The sequence below is a fragment of the Pygocentrus nattereri genome, chromosome 21, assembly GCF_015220715.1.
Source record: "Pygocentrus nattereri isolate fPygNat1 chromosome 21, fPygNat1.pri, whole genome shotgun sequence".
In the NCBI taxonomy this organism is placed as follows: Eukaryota; Metazoa; Chordata; class Actinopteri; order Characiformes; family Serrasalmidae; genus Pygocentrus; species Pygocentrus nattereri.
The window spans coordinates 2533678-2554138 of record NC_051231.1 but is presented as its reverse complement, the minus strand read 5'-3'; the positions used below and the strand labels follow the sequence as shown (position 1 = coordinate 2554138).

The 20461-nt window shown below is 45.4% G+C and overlaps 1 protein-coding gene across 3 annotated transcripts in view; it reads right to left on the bottom strand.

Annotated features, from left to right (window-relative positions):
* eif4g3a (eukaryotic translation initiation factor 4 gamma, 3a) overlaps positions 1–20461 on the bottom strand; it is a 90604-nt gene that overhangs the window by 41531 nt on the left and 28612 nt on the right. For 2 of the 3 annotated variants that reach the window (XM_037532216.1, XM_037532214.1), the window contains exons 5-11: positions 16611–16643; positions 8699–8875; positions 8080–8191; positions 6147–6265; positions 4013–4129; positions 3670–3766; positions 1018–1794 (exon numbers count right to left, since the gene is read on the bottom strand). In XM_037532216.1, the coding sequence (XP_037388113.1) occupies positions 1018–1794; positions 3670–3766; positions 4013–4129; positions 6147–6265; positions 8080–8191; positions 8699–8875; positions 16611–16643 (1432 nt within the window). The remainder of the gene's footprint in view (positions 1–1017; positions 1795–3669; positions 3767–4012; positions 4130–6146; positions 6266–8079; positions 8192–8698; positions 8876–16610; positions 16644–20461) is intronic. The other variant, XM_037532215.1, reaches the window with a different exon arrangement.

Sequence of the window (20461 nt, the reverse complement as noted above, 5' to 3'; positions counted from 1 at the left end):
CCAAAAGAGCTTGGCTAGCGGCGCTGAACTAAAAAGAAACGTGGAAAATTCATGTTTGCTCCTCCAAATTTGCGATAAAACATAATAAATGCATAAGAGAGACGTTCTCATGAACAATCGAATGAAGAGTGCACACCTGATGGTATTTTAGTCGGGCCTACGAAACGCTTTGCTACTGCAGTGCTAGACGAATAAACCGTTACGGCGACTGTGGCAGCACACCCAGCTTTCTCTCTCAGAGTAAATGTGAGTCTGTGTGTTCTAGTTTCATCTAAAATCCCTGACCTACCTTCCACAAAACGGCAGCGACGTGGCGACAAGATCTGCCTGGACCAGCGACGCAAGACCGCCCTGCTGTCTCTACTACACCGCGGATCGAACCGTAACCCATGCGGAGTGGTTGGGTTTCCCGACCGACTGGCCTCAGCTTTGAGAAATGCGAACTGTTCGCAATTGTAACACGGAACCCTTGCAGTTTTATCGCTGTGTACATCATCATAAGCTTCTGTGCTTTTATCATTTCTCAGCTCCTCGTCGCCCACACCTTCAGAAAAACCAAGGTAGCTCAACGTATATGTGACATCTGGCCAGAGTTCCACATCGTCAACCCAGACTCGGAATGGGTTCAACGGATGAGGAACAGACTGGGTGACACCACTTACAGTTCTTGTTAAACATTCTTGTCTACGATGCCACCGAGACACAACCAGGTATCCAGAAAGCGAAACCCAGCAAGCTACACGGTTTAATAACCGGCTAATGACAAATCTCTCTAGACCTGAATCTGATCCGTACACTATCGGTGGTCAACAACAAACCGGAACACGTGCCCATTCACGTTCCAAAGACACGCACCGCGTAATGGTAAATGTTGTCTAGGAAAACCGTGGATAGGAGTTTCTAAGATATTAAACCTAAATATCCACTTCATCATTGGCGATTGGAGTTTTCTGCCCCTTTAAACCTCTGCTGGTGGTCTGTGTTTCATACGGATAGAAGAAAACAAGGGCACTGTACCTGTTGGCATCGTTTTTCTGGAATTAGTTTGACTCTGAATAGCATCTGAACAGCCATCAGTCTCCTGTACGTCTGCCTCAGCTTTCAGGTTTACATTAATAGTGTTTGCGGTTTTGCTTCTTTCATCAGTTTCACAGGAACTTGTGTGAAGCTCTGTGGAGAGGCCAGGAGGGGGCGCTACCGCAGCCGGGGTGATGCTAGAGGGCAAGGAGGTTGTAGAGGTGGATGAATTCCGGGTACCATGGTCAAATGGAGATGAAGGACGCTCCTCCTGGATGTGTTCTCTTAAATCTAGAGTTTCCTTCTGAGGTTCTTCCATGAGAACCGAGCTTAAGGTTGAAAACTGAGGGTCGGGCAGAGAAGCAGGGAGGATCTCCTGAGATGAAAATTCTGTGTCACAGCAGGGAGAAGGTGCTGGAGACTCAGCTAAACCGTTAACCGCCTTCAAAGGAGGTGAAGGAGAGGCCGACGGACTCGGAGAAGCTTCTAGTTGAGAGGTTTCTGTATCAGAAACAGACGACTGGCCTAAAACAGCAGGAACCGTAGAAACCGTCTGAAGATGTTCCTCGGGTTCTCCTGCGGCAGTGGGCTTGTAGGTGTTGAGAGGAAGAGGAACGCTAGGGGGCGCTGTAGGCAGCTCCGGCTCCTTGAGAGGAGGAGAAGAAGAGTCTGATAAAGGAAGACTTGGGGCTTCTCTCCTTTCTGTGGAGGATTCTGAAGGCCGAAGTCCAGGTGATGAAGGTTTCTGAAGGCTGGAATCCGCTCTGGGCTTGTCCTCTAAGACAGACACACACAAAAGAGCCATCAGAGATTCACTAACAGATAAATAAGTAGTTCAGTTTCTCCTTTTCTCTCTCTTTTTATTTGTATTTGCAATTAATTTTACTAATTACTATTTACTAATTTTATTAATTTAACTTGGTTTTATTTTAATTTACTTATTGATTATTATTATTAAATAGGTCAATTTTTTCCCATTTCTAGTTTCTTCTAGTCCTTGTTACATGCCATGTTTGCTGATATTACAATATGTCCATGCATCCATCCATCCACCCATCCATCCATCCACCCTTCCATCCACCCACCCCCCCCTCTACCCATCCACCCACCCCTCTACCCATCCATCCACCCACCCATCCATCTACAAACCAAACCTCAAAAACTCAGCAAAAACAATCATATAAAAATCAACATTACATTCAGTGATTTAACTGTTCTACAGAAATGTTTGGAGAAACTGCTTGCAACAGAAATTATTCCCCTAAATAATATTTTACATATTAAAATAAGGGGGGGGGGTGAGGGTGGAATCAACCAACAAAATCTGGGTAAAACCTAAGAGCCGTCAACTCAAATGAGAAAGAGGGTTTGGGATCAGCACAGATTAAAAATGTTTATATAATAGTCTATTTTAAATGAAAGACTAAACACGGCCCGACGGAGAGTGAGCGGATGGTAAGAGAAGCAAAGAGGAACCCAAAAATCACAGTTTCAGAACTGCACAGTTTAGCCCAGCGGTCGGCAACATGCGGCTCTGTTACTGCCCTGTGGCGGCTCCGCAGCAGAATCAGGTTTGCAGGTAATAATAAAATAATCCTCCTCTACAGTAAAATGAAGCTCTGCTGATCCTTCAACACAGTTTAACAGTAAATGGTCTTTTTCACCATTTAACCCTGAAGATGCTGGTCACCATAGCAACAAAGACAACAGTCTCGCCTAGCTAGTAGCTAACGAAAAGGCAAAGAGAGAGATTTAAGACGAACAGGATCATTTGAAGTCGAATGGACTTCTTTGCATTTAGAATCACTCCAGCTGGTTTCCTGATACGTTTAATCTGCAGTGAGAAGCTGACAAACACTACAAAGTCACAAAGCTGAAGTCAGAGTCTCGTTTCAATGATCCCGTTCCACCGCAGGCACCACTTAAGGTGGAAGAGGAAAATCAGAACAAGAAGCTGACGAGTAAGAAGCGACTTCAGCCTCGTAAAAAGTCAAACTTTAAGAGACATTTTTACAAGAACCTGTTACTTTTGAGGAAAAGTTTCCTGCTGGAGATGTGAGAAAAGCGGCTATAGCTGAGCTGAAGGTTAAAGCAGAGCGTCAGTATGAGTTTTTGTTTATTTTATATTTTTAGCCTATACTGATACTTTAGCACACTCAGACACATTTACAGCCAAGATGGTAAAATGGCCATAAAGTGTTGAGGCTCCCAAGGCAGTTTGTTTTTTGCTGAAAGGACAAACTGGCTCTTCTTAACATTTGAGTTGCCAACCCTGGTTCAGCTGAATCCAGAATCCATAACCAGAAGCTTTGAGTTTTACACAAGAAGCAAAGGGCAAAGAACAAAATGCAACACCTCAACTTTGCAATGAAGCGATCAACATTAGGAAAGACTGTACTTTTTTCGTAAGGCACACTGTCATGAGTAGTGAAAATAAAAACTGCATAAAATAAAAAACCCAGATACCCGACATCAAATACGGTGTTTCTCACCAGATGAGAAAACGTTCATTTCAGCTTATTTTCACTTTCTTTCCATCTATTTACTTCTATCTACTCACTGTTTCCCTTTCTACCAATGATCTGATATGCAGTCGTCTGGCTGCTGTGTATCACTCATCTATGAGTAAAGAGTCTGAGAGGAATGACTGACCCAGCGCAGGTTTGCTGTCTGTTGACACAGGGCTGAGTCTGTACGGTGGATCCACACTGTAGGCCAACTGATCTGGAGTCTGACTCGCACTCCGCTGCTATCGACACACAAGAGGCTCAATCAATGCATCACTTAACCAATAAAACTAACTTACATCTGGATCAATATCTGCAAATGATAATGCATCATTTTTTTTATATAACATATATAAGCATCTGTAAGAAACAGGCTCCTCTAAATGTGACGATTTGATAAAAAAAATCATTAGAATCAATTCTAATATTCCAAAATTGAATTAAATCACCACATATTTGCACCCCAAGTGTGCTGGTGTGGATCGTACCTGGGGGGGTGTGGGGGTGGAGAAATTCCTCCCCACAGGGGGTGTGGGATTCCTGCTCCCGGACATGATCTCTTCTGTGATGTCCTTTCCTCCCTGGTTAGGATCACGGATCCGGATCTGTGAGGACAAAAAACACAAAGAGCAGCAGAAACGCACTTAAATTACTCTGCCAAGCCAGGACTCAAGAGTCTCCACAGAGTGTGGCAAGTCTCGAAGCGTAATGTGGTCTAAAACCATTTTCTTGGACAGAAAAGGACCAAAGAGCACCAAAGAGGACTAAAGAGGACCAAACAGGACCAAAGAGCACCAAACAGGACCAAAGAGGACTAAAGAGGACCAAAGAGGACCAAAGAGGACTAAAGGACCAAACAGGACCAAAGAGGACCAAAGAGGACTAAAGAGGACTAAAGGACCAAACAGGACCAAAGAGGACCAAAGAGGACTAAAGAGGACTAAAGGACCAAACAGGACCAAAGAGGACCAAAGAGGACTAAAGAGGACCAAAGAGCACCAAACAGGACCAAAGAGCACCAAACAGGACCAAAAATGTCAGAACATCACAGGCTTTAAGTTTCATTAGGTTTAGTGCCAGAAGGTAAACGTTCGTGCTTTGCTCTGCCAGTTTGAGAAGATCCAGTCTCACCACAACACATTTTACAATCCAGACAAGATTCATTTATGACAGTAAGATCTGATGATGTTCCTACGCGAACACATTTCTTTCTAATCATTCATCCTAATAATGAAGTAGTTTTAAGCACTAGAGATGCTAAAAACAGATTTACTCCAAATGTAGCTGATCAGCCAAAACATCTGTTTGGTATACAAAGCTCGATTTTTTTTTTTATTTTGCACTGGAGCTCTAAGGCTGACCGCAAAAAATAATGGAAGCTTATACTCCCCCTATTAGCGGCGTGCTAAATCATCACAAACTGTTTAATAATTTCAGTTTATGTATTTTCTGACACTGTCAGGGGAAAAATTTTCTGTGCAGGTACATTTTTTTGTTCATCAATGCACAAACATCGTACCGGTACCCAGCTGTACCAGTGGTTTTAGAGTCCATTGTGTTGTTTTTATCTTTTCATAAGCACAAAACATAAAAGATTAAAACCAAAAGCCTGGAGAAAAGACAGGAGTGTGGAATGTACACTATACTGCCAAAAGTATTCGCTCGTCTGGCATCACACGCATACGAAACTGAGCAACATCCCATTCTTAATTCTGGATTTCCAGACGGAGAAGCGTGATTGGTCACTCCAGAGAACACGTCTCCACTGCTCTAGAGTCCAGTGGCGGCGCTTTACTCCACTGCATTCCACGCTTTGCATTGCGCTTGGTGATGTAAGGCTTGGATGCAGCTGCTCGGCCATGGAAACCCATTCCATGAAGCTCTCTACGCTGTTCTTGAGCTGGTCTGAAGACCACATGAAGTTTGGAGGTCTGTAGTGATGGACTCAGAAAGTCGGTGACCTCTGCGCACTATGCCCCTCAGCATCCGCTGACCGCTCTGTCATTTTACGTGGCCGACCACTTCGTGGCTGAGTTGCTGTCGTTCCCAATCGCTTCCACTTTGTTATAATCCCACTGACAGTGGACTGTGGAATATTTAGTAGTGAGGAAATTTCATGACTGGACTTGCTGCTCAGGTGGCGTCCGATCACGGCACCACGCTGGAATTCACTGAGCTCCTGAGAGCGACCCATTCTTTCACTAATGTCTGTAGAAGCAGTCTGCAGGCCGAGGGGCTCGGCTTTATACACCTGTGGCCATGGAAGTGACGGGAACACCTGAATTCAATGATTTGGATGGGTGACTGAATACTTTTGGAAATATAGTGTACTAGTGACAACAGGGGAACCACCTCAGTAACAGCTCAGGACCATTTTATCCTAAACACATGGACATCATGAAGCTGACACAGTAGCAGCTAACTAGAAGCATGAAGCCAAGCAGGAGTTTGAATCGGCTGTGAATCAGTCCACAGCGCTTCATCTGAAACACAGCTGATTAAGAACTACAAGCAGTTTATCGCTGACTGGTGAGGTGGGTGGGGTGTTACTGAGTTTCTGCTCCACTGTGTCCAATTTGTTTACGTATTATGTACAGTGATAATGTCATGTGGTCCACTCACTGGCTTCTTCTCACGCTTGGCCGGCGGAGGCTGCTGCGGTACTGTAGGCACTATAATGGGGGCGGAGGACGGGAACACCGTCTGACCCGGAAAATAAGCTGGACCGGCAGCTGCTGTAGCTGGGGAGAGAGGGAGAGAGAGAGAGAGAGAGAGAGAGAGAGAGAGAGAGAGAGAGACACTATTCACCATCATAACTCAGTAGTTTGCGGAGTGAGCTGCAGTATCTTTGACGCTCGCTGTGTAAAAGCATTAACTGCAGTGATTCTCACACCAGACAAACCGAGTCCTCCTTTTAGCTACGTTTAAACTGAAATCGGTCCTTTTGTGTCGTGTTTGATCTGCAGTATCATCAACTCTCCTAAAAACAGCTGTCCTGGACAGATGACGCTCCCCCGCTCTCCAAAGCCTCACAGCTTCCTCAGTTTACTGTCCTTTAAATCAGGGCTGTAACTCACATGAACCACTTCTTTCACTTTTGCTTGTGAATGCACCAACACTAAAATCTGACTGAGCGCTGTAACAGGGCTGTAGTCGTGAGGACCAGACGTGATTTAACGCTGCTGAAGCTGTTAGGATGTAGGGACAGAGGTGAGGTCACTGTAGGTCAGTACAGTTACACCACTGATCCTGTCACTCACAGTCGGTCACAGAGAGCAGATCGCCGGTCGCTCCACTCAAACAGGGAATGTATAACTCCACATTTCAGACGCTGCTAAAGTTTATTTGAAGTATATTTCCTTTCTGATCACTCTGATGTTTTTCTTGTGGTGACAGCTGAGCAGTGTCGCTTTCCTTGCAGCAGAAATATCGTTATCGTTTTATCGCCCAGCCCCACTCGATAGACACCAACTGCCCTCATCAGATAAACAGCACATCTGACAATCTCATGACAATCAAGCTAAACATCCCCCTCCTTCATGCATCTGTCACTATTAACCCAGAGTACAGTTTATCTGACTTATCCCATTGTTAAAAATAAACATGATGAAATTATTATACACAGTACATGTCGCTGTCGTCCGATGAAAACCTCGTATCTCCAAACTGGTGACTTCACAGGAGAAGCAAAAAACCTACTTTACTTTTAATGCAAGTCAATGGAACCAGAACTTTTTCCAAGTCATTTTGGGTCGATTCTTTTGGTCCACTGGTCATGAAGTTCACACACAATGTAAAGGGTAATCGGTATTTTCAAATTACGTCAAAAACTGAAAAACGGCAAAGATGGAGATACGAGGTTTTGTTCCAACAACAGCGATACATATACGGTTTTATTATGCTTGGAAGCTGAAACCGTCGGCTCTTAGTTGTGAGCTTGCTAAAAACGAGACTAAATGCCCATGAAGTATTTGGACTGTGAGAAACAGAAAACGCAACCAACTTCTACGACTGAACTTTGGAGGCATGAAAATGTGGCTGCAGTTGTTTGAAAAACTGAAATCAAGTCTCCCAATTAGAGTGGAAGCTGTATGAAGGCAAACGGTGAACCCAATAAACACTGAAATTTTTAATTATACTCAGGCTTTCTTGTAATGTACTGTGAAAATATGATGACGTCATCAATATAGTGACGTTGGAAAATGAACACTAAATGAAAACGAAATAGATGAACGACGGCCTTTTGCGCAGCACTGCACCCACAAATAAACCCTCGTCCATCTACAAGCGTTTACGGGTCCCCCGACACTGCGGTTCTAACAAAAGAAACAGTGAGTCACAGCACCGATGTGCTCCTGCTCATATGAGTCACTGATCAAAACAGCTACTGAGAGGAACATTCTGGAGCGCTGACAGATCAGATCAGTCAGATGGGCTGAAAATAACCACGAGTAACTAAAACCAGCTGGTCGGGAGGCACAAACTCCTTCTGGAGAAGCACCGGAGTCTGAATCACAGGCTTAACGTGTGAATACTCCAGTACGTCTGTACTGACCATATGGTGTGGGATATTCTCCTGGTCCAGGCCCAGAGTAGAAGGTTCCGGAGGTTGGGGGAGGCACGGAGTACTGCTGCGGGGGTCCGACGTAAGGTGCACTGTGACGGTACTGATGACAGAGCAGAGAAAGAGTTGAGGTTCAGCGTCACCTCAGATACGACGACCATCAGCAAAACACACAGGGAACGAAAAATGAACCCAGAAATGTTTTTAAAATCTTTTTAAATCTAACGTGCGCAAAAAAAAATCGAACTGACCAGGTCACTGTTTAAAAACGCTTATAAAATGTGGGAAAAGGAGCAGGTGAAACGGAACATTCAGCTCATTATGGAAGAGAAAATTAACCGTAGCTGCCAAAAACACATGAACCGTGCCCTTTAAAAGTTTGGGTACACTGAGAAATTTCATGAACATGAAGCTGTCAATACTGTAATGCTTTACTTTAATATCCAGCTCCAGGACTCTCACCACTATTACACCAGTGTTTAGATGTGAGATCCTGTTTTTCTCCAAATTATTTACAAACTTAGTCTTTAAGTAAATAAGCTAAAAAAAACCACCTCAGCATCACAGCTGTTTTAAAGGCTAAGGTCCGTCTCGCGAGGGTGGAGTGTACCTGTGGGATGTAGTACTGGGCAGTCTGTGAGGGGAAGGGCATCGGGGTCATGGTCATCATGATAGTCTGATTGGGGGGGTAAACAGCGGCTGCTGGAGTCTGAGAGCCGGGCCGGATGGAGGGAGCGTTCGAAGGGAGAGCAGCACGAGTCGTCTGCATCTGAGCCCTGTGCAGAAACTACAGAGAGAGAGAGAGAGAGAGAGAGAGAGAGAGAGAGAGAGAGAGAGAGAGAGAGAGAGAGAGAGAATATTGATCATTAACTGATTGATCATCAGAATCAATCTCTCACAGATTCAGTCTGATTTTCTCTGGAGAATAAAACTTTAGCTGTGAGTTTGTTTACTTTGCCACGGCTCACCACCAGTTCCTAATACGTCTACACAATCCTGAACAGGCAGGGAGGTTTTTCGAGATTTTTTTGATCGATTTGAATGATGTGTGTTGACTCTGACTTTAATGTGAGCGTTTTTTAAAAACCTCCACCCTGGACAGCGTTCTCAAAACCCTATAACAAAAACCTATAACATCACGGCTGTGATGATCTACAGCGACCAAATCACAGCCATGATGTTATTTCGCGAAAACACACCCCTTCTCGGGTTCTACTGCTTAAGTCCGGTCAGAGTGAGACTCAGGAAAACGTCCTTCACACGTCCTTATTAAAGAAGTCCGAGAGGAAGACGTCGTGCTCTGAGACGCATAAGCTGGACGTCCGTCCCGCCGCCGTCTTTTAAAGATCAGAGCATGAACTTCGTCTCCTCTGCAGACCAGTTTCTGCTCCGCCGTGTTGAACGGTATGAACTCTCACTGTGACGCGACGCTCATGCAGAACGGACTGAAACTTTCCGATAGGGAATGTAATCGGATACAGGCGCTTACACGGATATTATTCTTCTATTTAACGGATTATTTACAGGATTACCCACCTCGATCAATCGGATAGAAACTGTATTCTGAATGGCCTCATTTGGACTAGACTACTCTGATTGAGCTCTTAGTCGGATTATTACCAGATTCTGGTTGTAAAATCTGATTGGCTGAGCCTCGTTTGAAGCTGTAGTAACATACCTGACATACTTCACTGTGCATACCTGTTGAACTGTGTACTAAAGTGCCATAGCCGACCGTTAACAGCTACACTGCTTGGTTGAAGAACTGTTTATTTGGTTATTATTAATTAAAGGATATGATCATATATTATTTTGTCAAAGCAATAAGTCTTATGAGGCTGTAAGTGACAGTGAAGCACGCTTATTATTGTTGATAATATTGTAATATTGATTATTAACAAGACAAGCGACTCCACACTTCTGAATGGTGGTCTATGTGCATCTAGGGGCCACTCTCCGGGCACTCCCACAGCTGACCTACATTCAGCTGCAGCCAGCCAGCCCTCTGTGTGTGAGCGATATGAGCCTCCGCTCCTTCTCGGCTCTCCGCTCTGCTGGGTTTTGAATGGCCTATAGGAGCTGGTGCTGACAGGCTGCTGTGGACGTGGGCAGGAGCACATGGCTGTGTGGAGTCCGACCTCCAGCTCAGCTCTTTTTAAATGTCAGGCCTCCACCACAGTTCAGCCCCGGGACGTCAGCATGGACTGGATAAAAACTCAAGGTTTAGCATCAGAGCTTAAGGTCATCCAATCTAGGGACATCCTGAGCCAATCTCAATGATCGGTATCAGAGCCGATCAGGTGTATAAGGCAATATGCCGAAAATATAACGATACATGATATCTTGAAATTTTATTATACACAACATATATATTTTTTAAGTCATAAGAACAGAGTAGACTACTTTGCGCAGGTTAAGACAAGCTTAAGACAGCACGCAATGTTCAATTCAAAAACTGGGCCTGATAATTAACAGTAATATTAGTATGTAATAGTAGCAATAAGCAATTAAGTCCTGTTCACTCTGCGCAATTATTGAAGAACAAGGACGTTTTCAATTCCGACTGGGCTATTAGTCAGATTATTAACGGATAAAACAATCTAACATCTGATTGGCTAAGCCTCGTTAAAATACTTCATATTCCTTACTGTATGCATCAGTTGAACTCTAAAGCGCCACTATTTAAAAAAAACAACCATAGCCGACTGTCAACAGCTACAATGCTTGGAGGAAGAACTGTTTATTTGGATTATTATTAATTCTAAATGAAAACATTTGATCATATAGTATTTTACAAGCCTAAAGTGGTCTAAAGTCTAAAAGACGCTGAACGGTTATTTGCTTGGTTGACACATAGTAGCCCCCGACTGGCGACACAGCTCGAGCTCAAATGAACAAACATTACTCACTGCTGCCCTCTAGAGGTGTTACAGCAAAACAGGAGCGATTGAGAATGACAGCAACTCAGCCACGAAGATCGGACACATAAAATGACAGAGCGGTCAGCGGATGCTGAGGGGCATAGTGCGCAGAGGTCACCGACTTTCTGCAGAGTCAATCACTACAGACCTCCAAACTTCATGTGGCCTTCAGATCAGCTCAAGAACAGCGTAGAGAGCTTCATGGAATGGGTTTCCATGGCCGAGCAGCTGCATCCAAGCCTTACATCACCAAGCGCAATGCAAAGCGTGGAATGCAGTGGTGTAAAGCGCCGCCACTGGACTCTAGAGCAGTGGACACGTGTTCTCTGGAGTGACCAATCACGCTTCTCCGTCTGGCAATCCCATTGACGAGTCTGGGTTTGGCGGTTGCTAGGAGACGGTACTTGTCTGAGTGCAGTGTGCCGAGTGTAAAGTTTGGTGGAGGGGGGATCATGGTGTGGGGGTGTTTTTCAGGAGTTGAGCTCGGCCCCTTAGTTCCAGTGAAAGGAACTCTTAAAGCTTCAGCACCAAGAGATTTTGGACAATTTCATGCTCAGAACTTTGTGGGAACAGTTTGGGGACGGCCCCTTCCTGTTCCAACATGACTGAGCACCAGTGCACAAAGCAGGTCCATAAAGACACGGATGAGCCAGTTTGGTGTGGAAGAACTTGACTGGCCTGCACAGAGTCCTGACCTCAACCCCATAGAACACCTTTGGGATGAAATAGAGCGGAGACTGTGATCCAGGCCTTCTCGTCCAACATCAGAACGGCCAAAAATTCCCATAAACACACTCCTAACCCTTGTGGAAAGCCTTCCCAGAGGAGTTGAAGCCGTTATAGCTGCAAAGGGTGGGCCGACATCACATTAAACCCTATGGATTAAGAATGGGATGCCACTCAAGTTCATATGCGTGTGAAGCCAGACGACCAAATACTTTTGGCAACATAGTGTAACTGTCAGTCCAGCATGATCATATTTTACCCAAACTCGATTGAATTTTGTACATTTTCAGGAGCAGAGGAATAAAACCATGACACTGCCAGTGAAGGATCGAATTTCAGCAACATTACTGTGCTGTAGAAACAGCTACATTCTTCCTGCAGTCAGTTTAAGGTGAGTGAGTTTAGACGGGAAATAAACCCACTTACAGTAAGAATCAGCAAAAGGTTTCCAATACAGTCCTGACAAGAGGTTCTCTGGAAAAACGTTGCATAAGCACTAATCATTAACTTTCTGAAACAGGGCAAGTGGACTGATTTCGCAAGACCGCAACATGCAGAAAGTCCCAGTAGTGTAGAAAATCTTTGATCTTGCCATGGAAGAGATTCAGGAGGCCGGGGTTTGCAGAAATAATGATGGTTTTATTGAGAGAGAGCGTTCAGTACACCTGCCTTAGTCTCAGCCCAACCTGATCAGCAGCTCAGACACACAGCTTTTCAGTACACCTGCCTTAGTCTCAGCCCAATCTGATCAGCAGCTCAGACGCACAGCTTTTCAGTACACCTGCCTTAGTCTCAGCCCAATCTGATCAGCAGCTCAGACACACAGCTTTTCAGTACACCTGCCTTAGTCTCAGCCCAATCTGATCAGCAGCTCAGACGCACAGCTTTTCAGTACACCTGCCTTAGTCTCAGCCCAACCTGATCAGCAGCTCAGACGCACAGCTTTTCAGTACACCTGCCTTAGTCTCAGCCCAACCTGATCAGCAGCTCAGACGCACAGCTTTTCAGTACACCTGCCTTAGTCTCAGCCCAATCTGATCTGCAGCTCAGACGCACAGCTTTTCAGTACACCTGCCTTAGTCTCAGCCCAACCTGATCAGCAGCTCAGACGCACAGCTTTTCAGTACACCTGCCTTAGTCTCAGCCCAATCTGATCAGCAGCTCAGACGCACAGCTTTTCAGTACACCTGCCTTAGTCTCAGCCCAATCTGATCAGCAGCTCAGACGCACAGCTTTTCAGTACACCTGCCTTAGTCTCAGCCCAATCTGATCTGCAGCTCAGACGCACAGCTTTTCAGTACACCTGCCTTAGTCTCAGCCCAACCTGATCAGCAGCTCAGACACACAGCTTTTCAGTACACCTGCCTTAGTCTCAGCCCAATCTGATCTGCAGCTCAGACGCACAGCTTTTCAGTACACCTGCCTTAGTCTCAGCCCAATCTGATCAGCAGCTCAGACACACAGCTTTTCAGTACACCTGCCTTAGTCTCAGCCCAACCTGATCAGCAGCTCAGACACACAGCTTTTCAGTACACCTGCCTTAGTCTCAGCCCAAGCTGATCTGCAGCTCAGACGCACAGCTTTTCAGTACACCTGCCTTAGTCTCAGCCCAATCTGATCAGCAGCTCAGACACACAGCTTTTCAGTACACCTGCCTTAGTCTCAGCCCAATCTGATCAGCAGCTCAGACACACAGCTTTTCAGTACACCTGCCTTAGTCTCAGCCCAATCTGATCAGCAGCTCAGACGCACAGCTTTTCAGTACACCTGCCTTAGTCTCAGCCCAACCTGATCAGCAGCTCAGACGCACAGCTTTTCAGTACACCTGCCTTAGTCTCAGCCCAACCTGATCAGCAGCTCAGACACACAGCTTTTCAGTACACCTGCCTTAGTCTCAGCCCAACCTGATCAGCAGCTCAGACGCACAGCTTTTCAGTACACCTGCCTTAGTCTCAGCCCAACCTGATCAGCAGCTCAGACGCACAGCTTTTCAGTACACCTGCCTTAGTCTCAGCCCAACCTGATCAGCAGCTCAGACGCACAGCTTTTCAGTACACCTGCCTTAGTCTCAGCCCAACCTGATCAGCAGCTCAGACGCACAGCTTTTCAGTACACCTGCCTTAGTCTCAGCCCAATCTGATCTGCAGCTCAGACGCACAGCTTTTCAGTACACCTGCCTTAGTCTCACCCCAATCTGATCTGCAGCTCAGACGCACAGCTTTTCAGTACACCTGCCTTAGTCTCAGCCCAATCTGATCTGCAGCTCAGACGCACAGCTTTTCAGTACACCTGCCTTAGTCTCAGCCCAATCTGATCTGCAGCTCAGACGCACAGCTTTTCAGTACACCTGCCTTAGTCTCAGCCCAATCTGATCAGCAGCTCAGACGCACAGCTTTTCAGTACACCTGCCTTAGTCTCAGCCCAATCTGATCAGCAGCTCAGACGCACAGCTTTTCAGTACACCTGCCTTAGTCTCAGCCCAATCTGATCAGCAGCTCAGACGCACAGCTTTTCAGTACACCTGCCTTAGTCTCAGCCCAACCTGATCAGCAGCTCAGACACACAGCTTTTCAGTACACCTGCCTTAGTCTCAGCCCAATCTGATCAGCAGCTCAGACACACAGCTTTTCAGTACACCTGCCTTAGTCTCAGCCCAATCTGATCTGCAGCTCAGACGCACAGCTTTTCAGTACACCTGCCTTAGTCTCAGCCCAATCTGATCAGCAGCTCAGACGCACAGCTTTTCAGTACACCTGCCTTAGTCTCAGCCCAATCTGATCAGCAGCTCAGACGCACAGCTTTTCAGTACACCTGCCTTAGTCTCAGCCCAATCTGATCAGCAGCTCAGACACACAGCTTTTCAGTACACCTGCCTTAGTCTCAGCCCAATCTGATCAGCAGCTCAGACGCACAGCTTTTCAGTACACCTGCCTTAGTCTCAGCCCAATCTGATCTGCAGCTCAGACGCACAGCTTTTCAGTACACCTGCCTTAGTCTCAGCCCAATCTGATCAGCAGCTCAGACACACAGCTTTTCAGTACACCTGCCTTAGTCTCAGCCCAATCTGATCAGCAGCTCAGACACACAGCTTTTCAGTACACCTGCCTTAGTCTCACCCCAATCTGAACAGCAGCTCAGACACACAGCTTTTCAGTACACCTGCCTTAGTCTCACCCCAATCTGAACAGCAGCTCAGACACCACTTTCATGCCATGCAATTGACCCCCCACCCCTAGTAGAGCCATACAGAACAGAGTGGGACATTTAAATCCTGTCATAAATACCTTACTGAGTTCTGTCCCAGGATGCCCTCCTCAGGGGTGTTGTTAGGTCATTTGGTGTAATTGCTCAAACCACGAGAACAGAAATGGAGGTGGCTTCTTAAACTCTTCAGCTTTAACAACGGATAACAATTAAAACCAAGACAGTAAACGGAAAACTAGAAAATAAAATTCCCCAGCAGTAGTTAAATCAGAAAGGGAGAGCTGGCATGCCTGGGTTGCAGGAAGAAAGAATAGCTGTGTGTTTGTGCCATTGAGAAAAGGGACGAGCACAGCTAACACCACCCAGCATGCCGCTGATTCCTGCTAGTGTGGGATGAATGAAAGTTCTTAGCCTCCGTCGCATTTCAACATAATGTTACTGCAGCAGAAAGCTCCATTGTTCTGCCTCCATCTGGCCTCACACACACACACACACACACACTTCCGAGGCGGAGGCTGACGACAGCGGCGTGGTGCTCGTGTGCAGGGAAAGGCCACCCTGCTGGACCTCTATTTATAGTCTGTGAAGACTGTAAACAGCCAGGTGACTGAAAGGTGCAAACGACCAGCCGAGCTGCGTCCGCAAATCTGTAAAAGGTCTGCTACTGTTTATCGTCCACGCAGCAGGACGGACGGTCAGCGCTGGACAGGCGTCTCCGGCTACTTACCTCACCACTGCTTACTGCTGCTGGGGCTGTCCTGTCCTGTCCACTATGAGTGCTCAGTGGCAAGAACAGATGATTTTTCTTAGTATTTTTGGAGAAACATATCCCAAACGCTCTCCAGCGTGCAGTAAAGGCTGCATGCAATGGATCTCTAATGAAAATGCAAAACATTCACAGTGTGTTTATTTTTATTTTTTTTATTTTGAACGTCTTTAAGAGACAAAGACATCATTAGCTCCTCATAAGACAGGCAGAGGTGACAGTGACTGGTCAGTAAGTTCATGTCTAGGTCACATTTACACCGTTGAAAAAAAAAATACACTTGAGGTGCAAAATATCAACTCCGTAAACATTCAAATCATAGCGTTATAAACTATATTTAAAACCCTGTTGCACTGAGATGATGAGGGAGGCGGCGGTGGGGCGTCGAGTGCTCGGTTATTCAAACACTGAGCTCACTGGTTGGGCGGTTCTTACGTTTCATTGAGAGAAAACAGAAAATATAAAGATTAAGAGCTTTTCATGGCATCTGTGAGAAAGTGCGTTAGGTTATGAGCCTGAACGTGAGCCGCCGCCAAAGACGTGACTGACATAAACAGGCACATCGCCCACTGAGAGCCTGCGGAGAAGACGAGGAGTCCCCTTCAGCATCCAGCGTGATGTAGATCAGCTCTGTTAGTTCACTAACTGCCCTGAAGAGGCAGCCACTGTTGCTCATCCAGCACGAACACCTACCACACGTCTCTGTACTAGACTAACGCCTTCCTCCTCAATGACGAACCACATATCGATTCATTAGCCCTTACAGAGACTCGCATATCGGAATTAGTCTGAATTCACACCCTTAATAACTCCTTAATAACAGGGTAGAAACTCCCAGGACAACCGTCACATGTTAAACCTGCTGTACATCGGTCGCTGATGTGTGAACAAAGCTGAGGGGTTACCTGGTGGTGGGTGGGTCGAGGCCCCGTCACAAACTGATGCAGAGAGAATAGGTGCAGGAGCAGGCATGGGGGAGACACCAGCAGCAAGAGAGGAAACAGCAAGGAGGAAAAAGAGAGAGAGAGAGAAAGAGAGAGATTAGAGTGAAGAAAGAGATGATCATGAACTACCTAGAACCTTTCTGGCATTTAAAATGGCTTTCAGCATCCACAGGACAGTGATTCATTTATGTTGCATCAAGGCAAGATCTCTCTCTCTCTCTCTCTCACACACACACACACACACACACACACACTCCCGTGTCAGCAGAACGATGCAAAAACGATGAGGTCGGATTTTTATTGCTGATGGGTCAATCACCAAAAGCGCTGATTAAGGCAAATCAAAATATTGTCTACTTCAAAATATAAGCGCTCTTCAATGCTCTGTGACAGTGGTTTTCAGCCTGTGGACTGCGGTCCCCCAGTATGCCATGGTGGCACTGCTGGGGGGGGCTTTGAGGGGGTTGGGGTTGGTTGGGGGGGTTGGTGTTCTTCATCAGCCACAAAAATCATTACAATATGTACATTTAATTAAACAAATTAAACATTTTAAATTTAAAAGCAATTTTAAATATGTCAAATATTATTTACTGCAAGACTAAAACTAGCAAACTGGCAAAGTGCTGGGTAGTTGTGTTTATATTTTCAGTGCAAGAACCACACAGAACTCATCCGCCTCATGGATAAAGTGTTAAAGGGGCATTTCAGAAGTTTAGAAGCTTCGGCTGGAGCAGCTACAAATTAAGCAGCCGCCGAGTCTCAGACTGAGAAAACTGAGAAAGCCAAGAAAACCAAGCCCTAAACCAAACTGAGGAAACACAGCAGCCAGCTTTCGTGCCTGAGACCTGAAAATGAGTAGCTGCTGTGCTGAACGCTGAGCTCTGAGCTTCAACAATACACATATACAGCAATACGCGATATGGCTTCTACTGTTCTGACAGACTGTAATACACTACAGGAAGCGTAGGGGGCGATACGGCTTCTACTGTTTCATTTAAAAAGCTCTATAATGTTCATATGATCCACACAGTCGCTCTGACAGACTGTAATACACTACAGGAAGCGTAGGGGGCGATACGGCTTCTACTGTTTCATTTAAAAAGCTCTGTAATGTTCATATGATCCACACAGTCACTCTGACAGACTGTAATACACTACAGGAAGCGTAGGGGGCGATACGGCTTCTACTGTTTCATTTAAAAAGCTCTATAATGTTCATATGATCCACACAGTCGCTCTGACAGACTGTAATACACTACAGGAAGCGTAGGGGGCGATACGGCTTCTACTGTTTCATTTAAAAAGCTCTATAATGTTCATATGATCCACACAGTCGCTCTGACAGACTGTAATACACTACAGGAAGCGTAGGGGGCGATACGGCTTCTACTGTTTCATTTAAAAAGCTCTATAATGTTCATATGATCCACACAGTCGCTCTGACAGACTGTAATACACTACAGGAAGCGTAGGGGGCGATACGGCTTCTACTGTTTCATTTAAAAAGCTCTATAATGTTCATATGATCCACACAGTCGCTCTGACAGACTGTAATACACTACAGGAAGCGTAGGGGGCGATACGGCTTCTACTGTTTCATTTAAAAAGCTCTATAATGTTCATATGATCCACACAGTCGCTCTGACAGACTGTAATACACTACAGGAAGCGTAGGGGGCGATACGGCTTCTACTGTTTCATTTAAAAAGCTCTATAATGTTCATATGATCCACACAGTCGCTCTGACAGACTGTAATACACTACAGGAAGCGTAGGGGGCGATACGGCTTCTACTGTTTCATTTAAAAAGCTCTATAATGTTCATATGATCCACACAGTCGCTCTGACAGACTGTAATACACTACAGGAAGCGTAGGGGGCGATACGGCTTCTACTGTTTCATTTAAAACGCTCTATAATGTTCATATGATCCACACAGTCGCTCTGACAGACTGTAATACACTACAGGAAGCGTAGGGGGCGATACGGCTTCTACTGTTTCATTTAAAAAGCTCTATAATGTTCATATGATCCACACAGTCGCTCTGACAGACTGTAATACACTACAGGAAGCGTAGGGGGCGATACGGCTTCTACTGTTTCATTTAAAAAGCTCTATAATGTTCATATGATCCACACAGTCACTCTGACAGACTGTAATACACTACAGGAAGCGTAGGGGGCGATACGGCTTATACTGTTTCATTTAAAAAGCTCTATAATGATCATATGATCCACACAGTCGCTCTGACAGACTGTAATACACTACAGGAAGCGTAGGGGGCGATGCGGCTTCTACTGTTTCATTTAAAACGCTCTATAATGTTCATATGATCCACACAGTCGCTCTGACAGACTGTAATACACTACAGGAAGCGTAGGGGGCGATACGGCTTCTACTGTTTCATTTAAAAAGCTCTATAATGTTCATATGATCCACACAGTCGCTCTGACAGACTGTAATACACTACAGGAAGCGTAGGGGGCGATACGGCTTCTACTGTTTCATTTAAAAAGCTCTATAATGTTCATATGATCCACACAGTCGCTCTGACAGACTGTAATACACTACAGGAAGCGTAGGGGGCGATACGGCTTCTACTGTTTCATTTAAAAAGCTCTATAATGTTCATATGATCCACACAGTCGCTCTGACAGACTGTAATACACTACAGGAAGCGTAGGGGGCGATACGGCTTCTACTGCTTCATTTAAAAAGCTCTATAATGTTCATATGATCCACACAGTCACTCTGACAGACTGTAATACACTACAGGAAGCGTAGGGGGCGATACGGCTTCTACTGTTTCATTTAAAAAGCTCTATAATGTTCATATGATCCACACAGTCGCTCTGACAGACTGTAATACACTACAGGAAGCGTAGGGGGCGATACGGCTTCTACTGTTTCATTTAAAAAGCTCTATAATGTTCATATGATCCACACAGTCGCTCTGACAGACTGTAATACACTACAGGAAGCGTAGGGGGCGATACGGCTTCTACTGTTTCATTTAAAAAGCTCTATAATGTTCATATGATCCACACAGTCGCTCTGACAGACTGTAATACACTACAGGAAGCGTAGGGGGCGATACGGCTTCTACTGTTTCATTTAAAACGCTCTATAATGTTCATATGATCCACACAGTCACTCTGACAGACTGTAATACACTACAGGAAGCGTAGGGGGCGATACGGCTTCTACTGTTTCATTTAAAAAGCTCTATAATGTTCATATGATCCACACAGTCGCTCTGACAGACTGTAATACACTACAGGAAGCGTAGGGGGCGATACGGCTTCTACTGTTTCATTTAAAACGCTCTATAATGTTCATATGATCCACACAGTCGCTCTGACAGACTGTAATACACTACAGGAAGCGTAGGGGGCGATACGGCTTCTACTGTTTCATTTAAAAAGCTCTATAATGTTCATATGATCCACACAGTCGCTCTGACAGACTGTAATACACTACAGGAAGCGTAGGGGGCGATACGGCTTCTACTGTTTCATTTAAAAAGCTCTATAATGTTCATATGATCCACACGGTCGCTCTGACAGACTGTAATACACTACAGGAAGCGTAGGGGGCGATACGGCTTCTACTGTTTCATTTAAAAAGCTCTATAATGTTCATATGATCCACACAGTCACTCTGACAGACTGTAATACACTACAGGAAGCGTAGGGGGCGATACGGCTTCTACTGTTTCATTTAAAAAGCTCTATAATGTTCATATGATCCACACAGTCGCTCTGACAGACTGTAATACACTACAGGAAGCGTAGGGGGCGATACGGCTTCT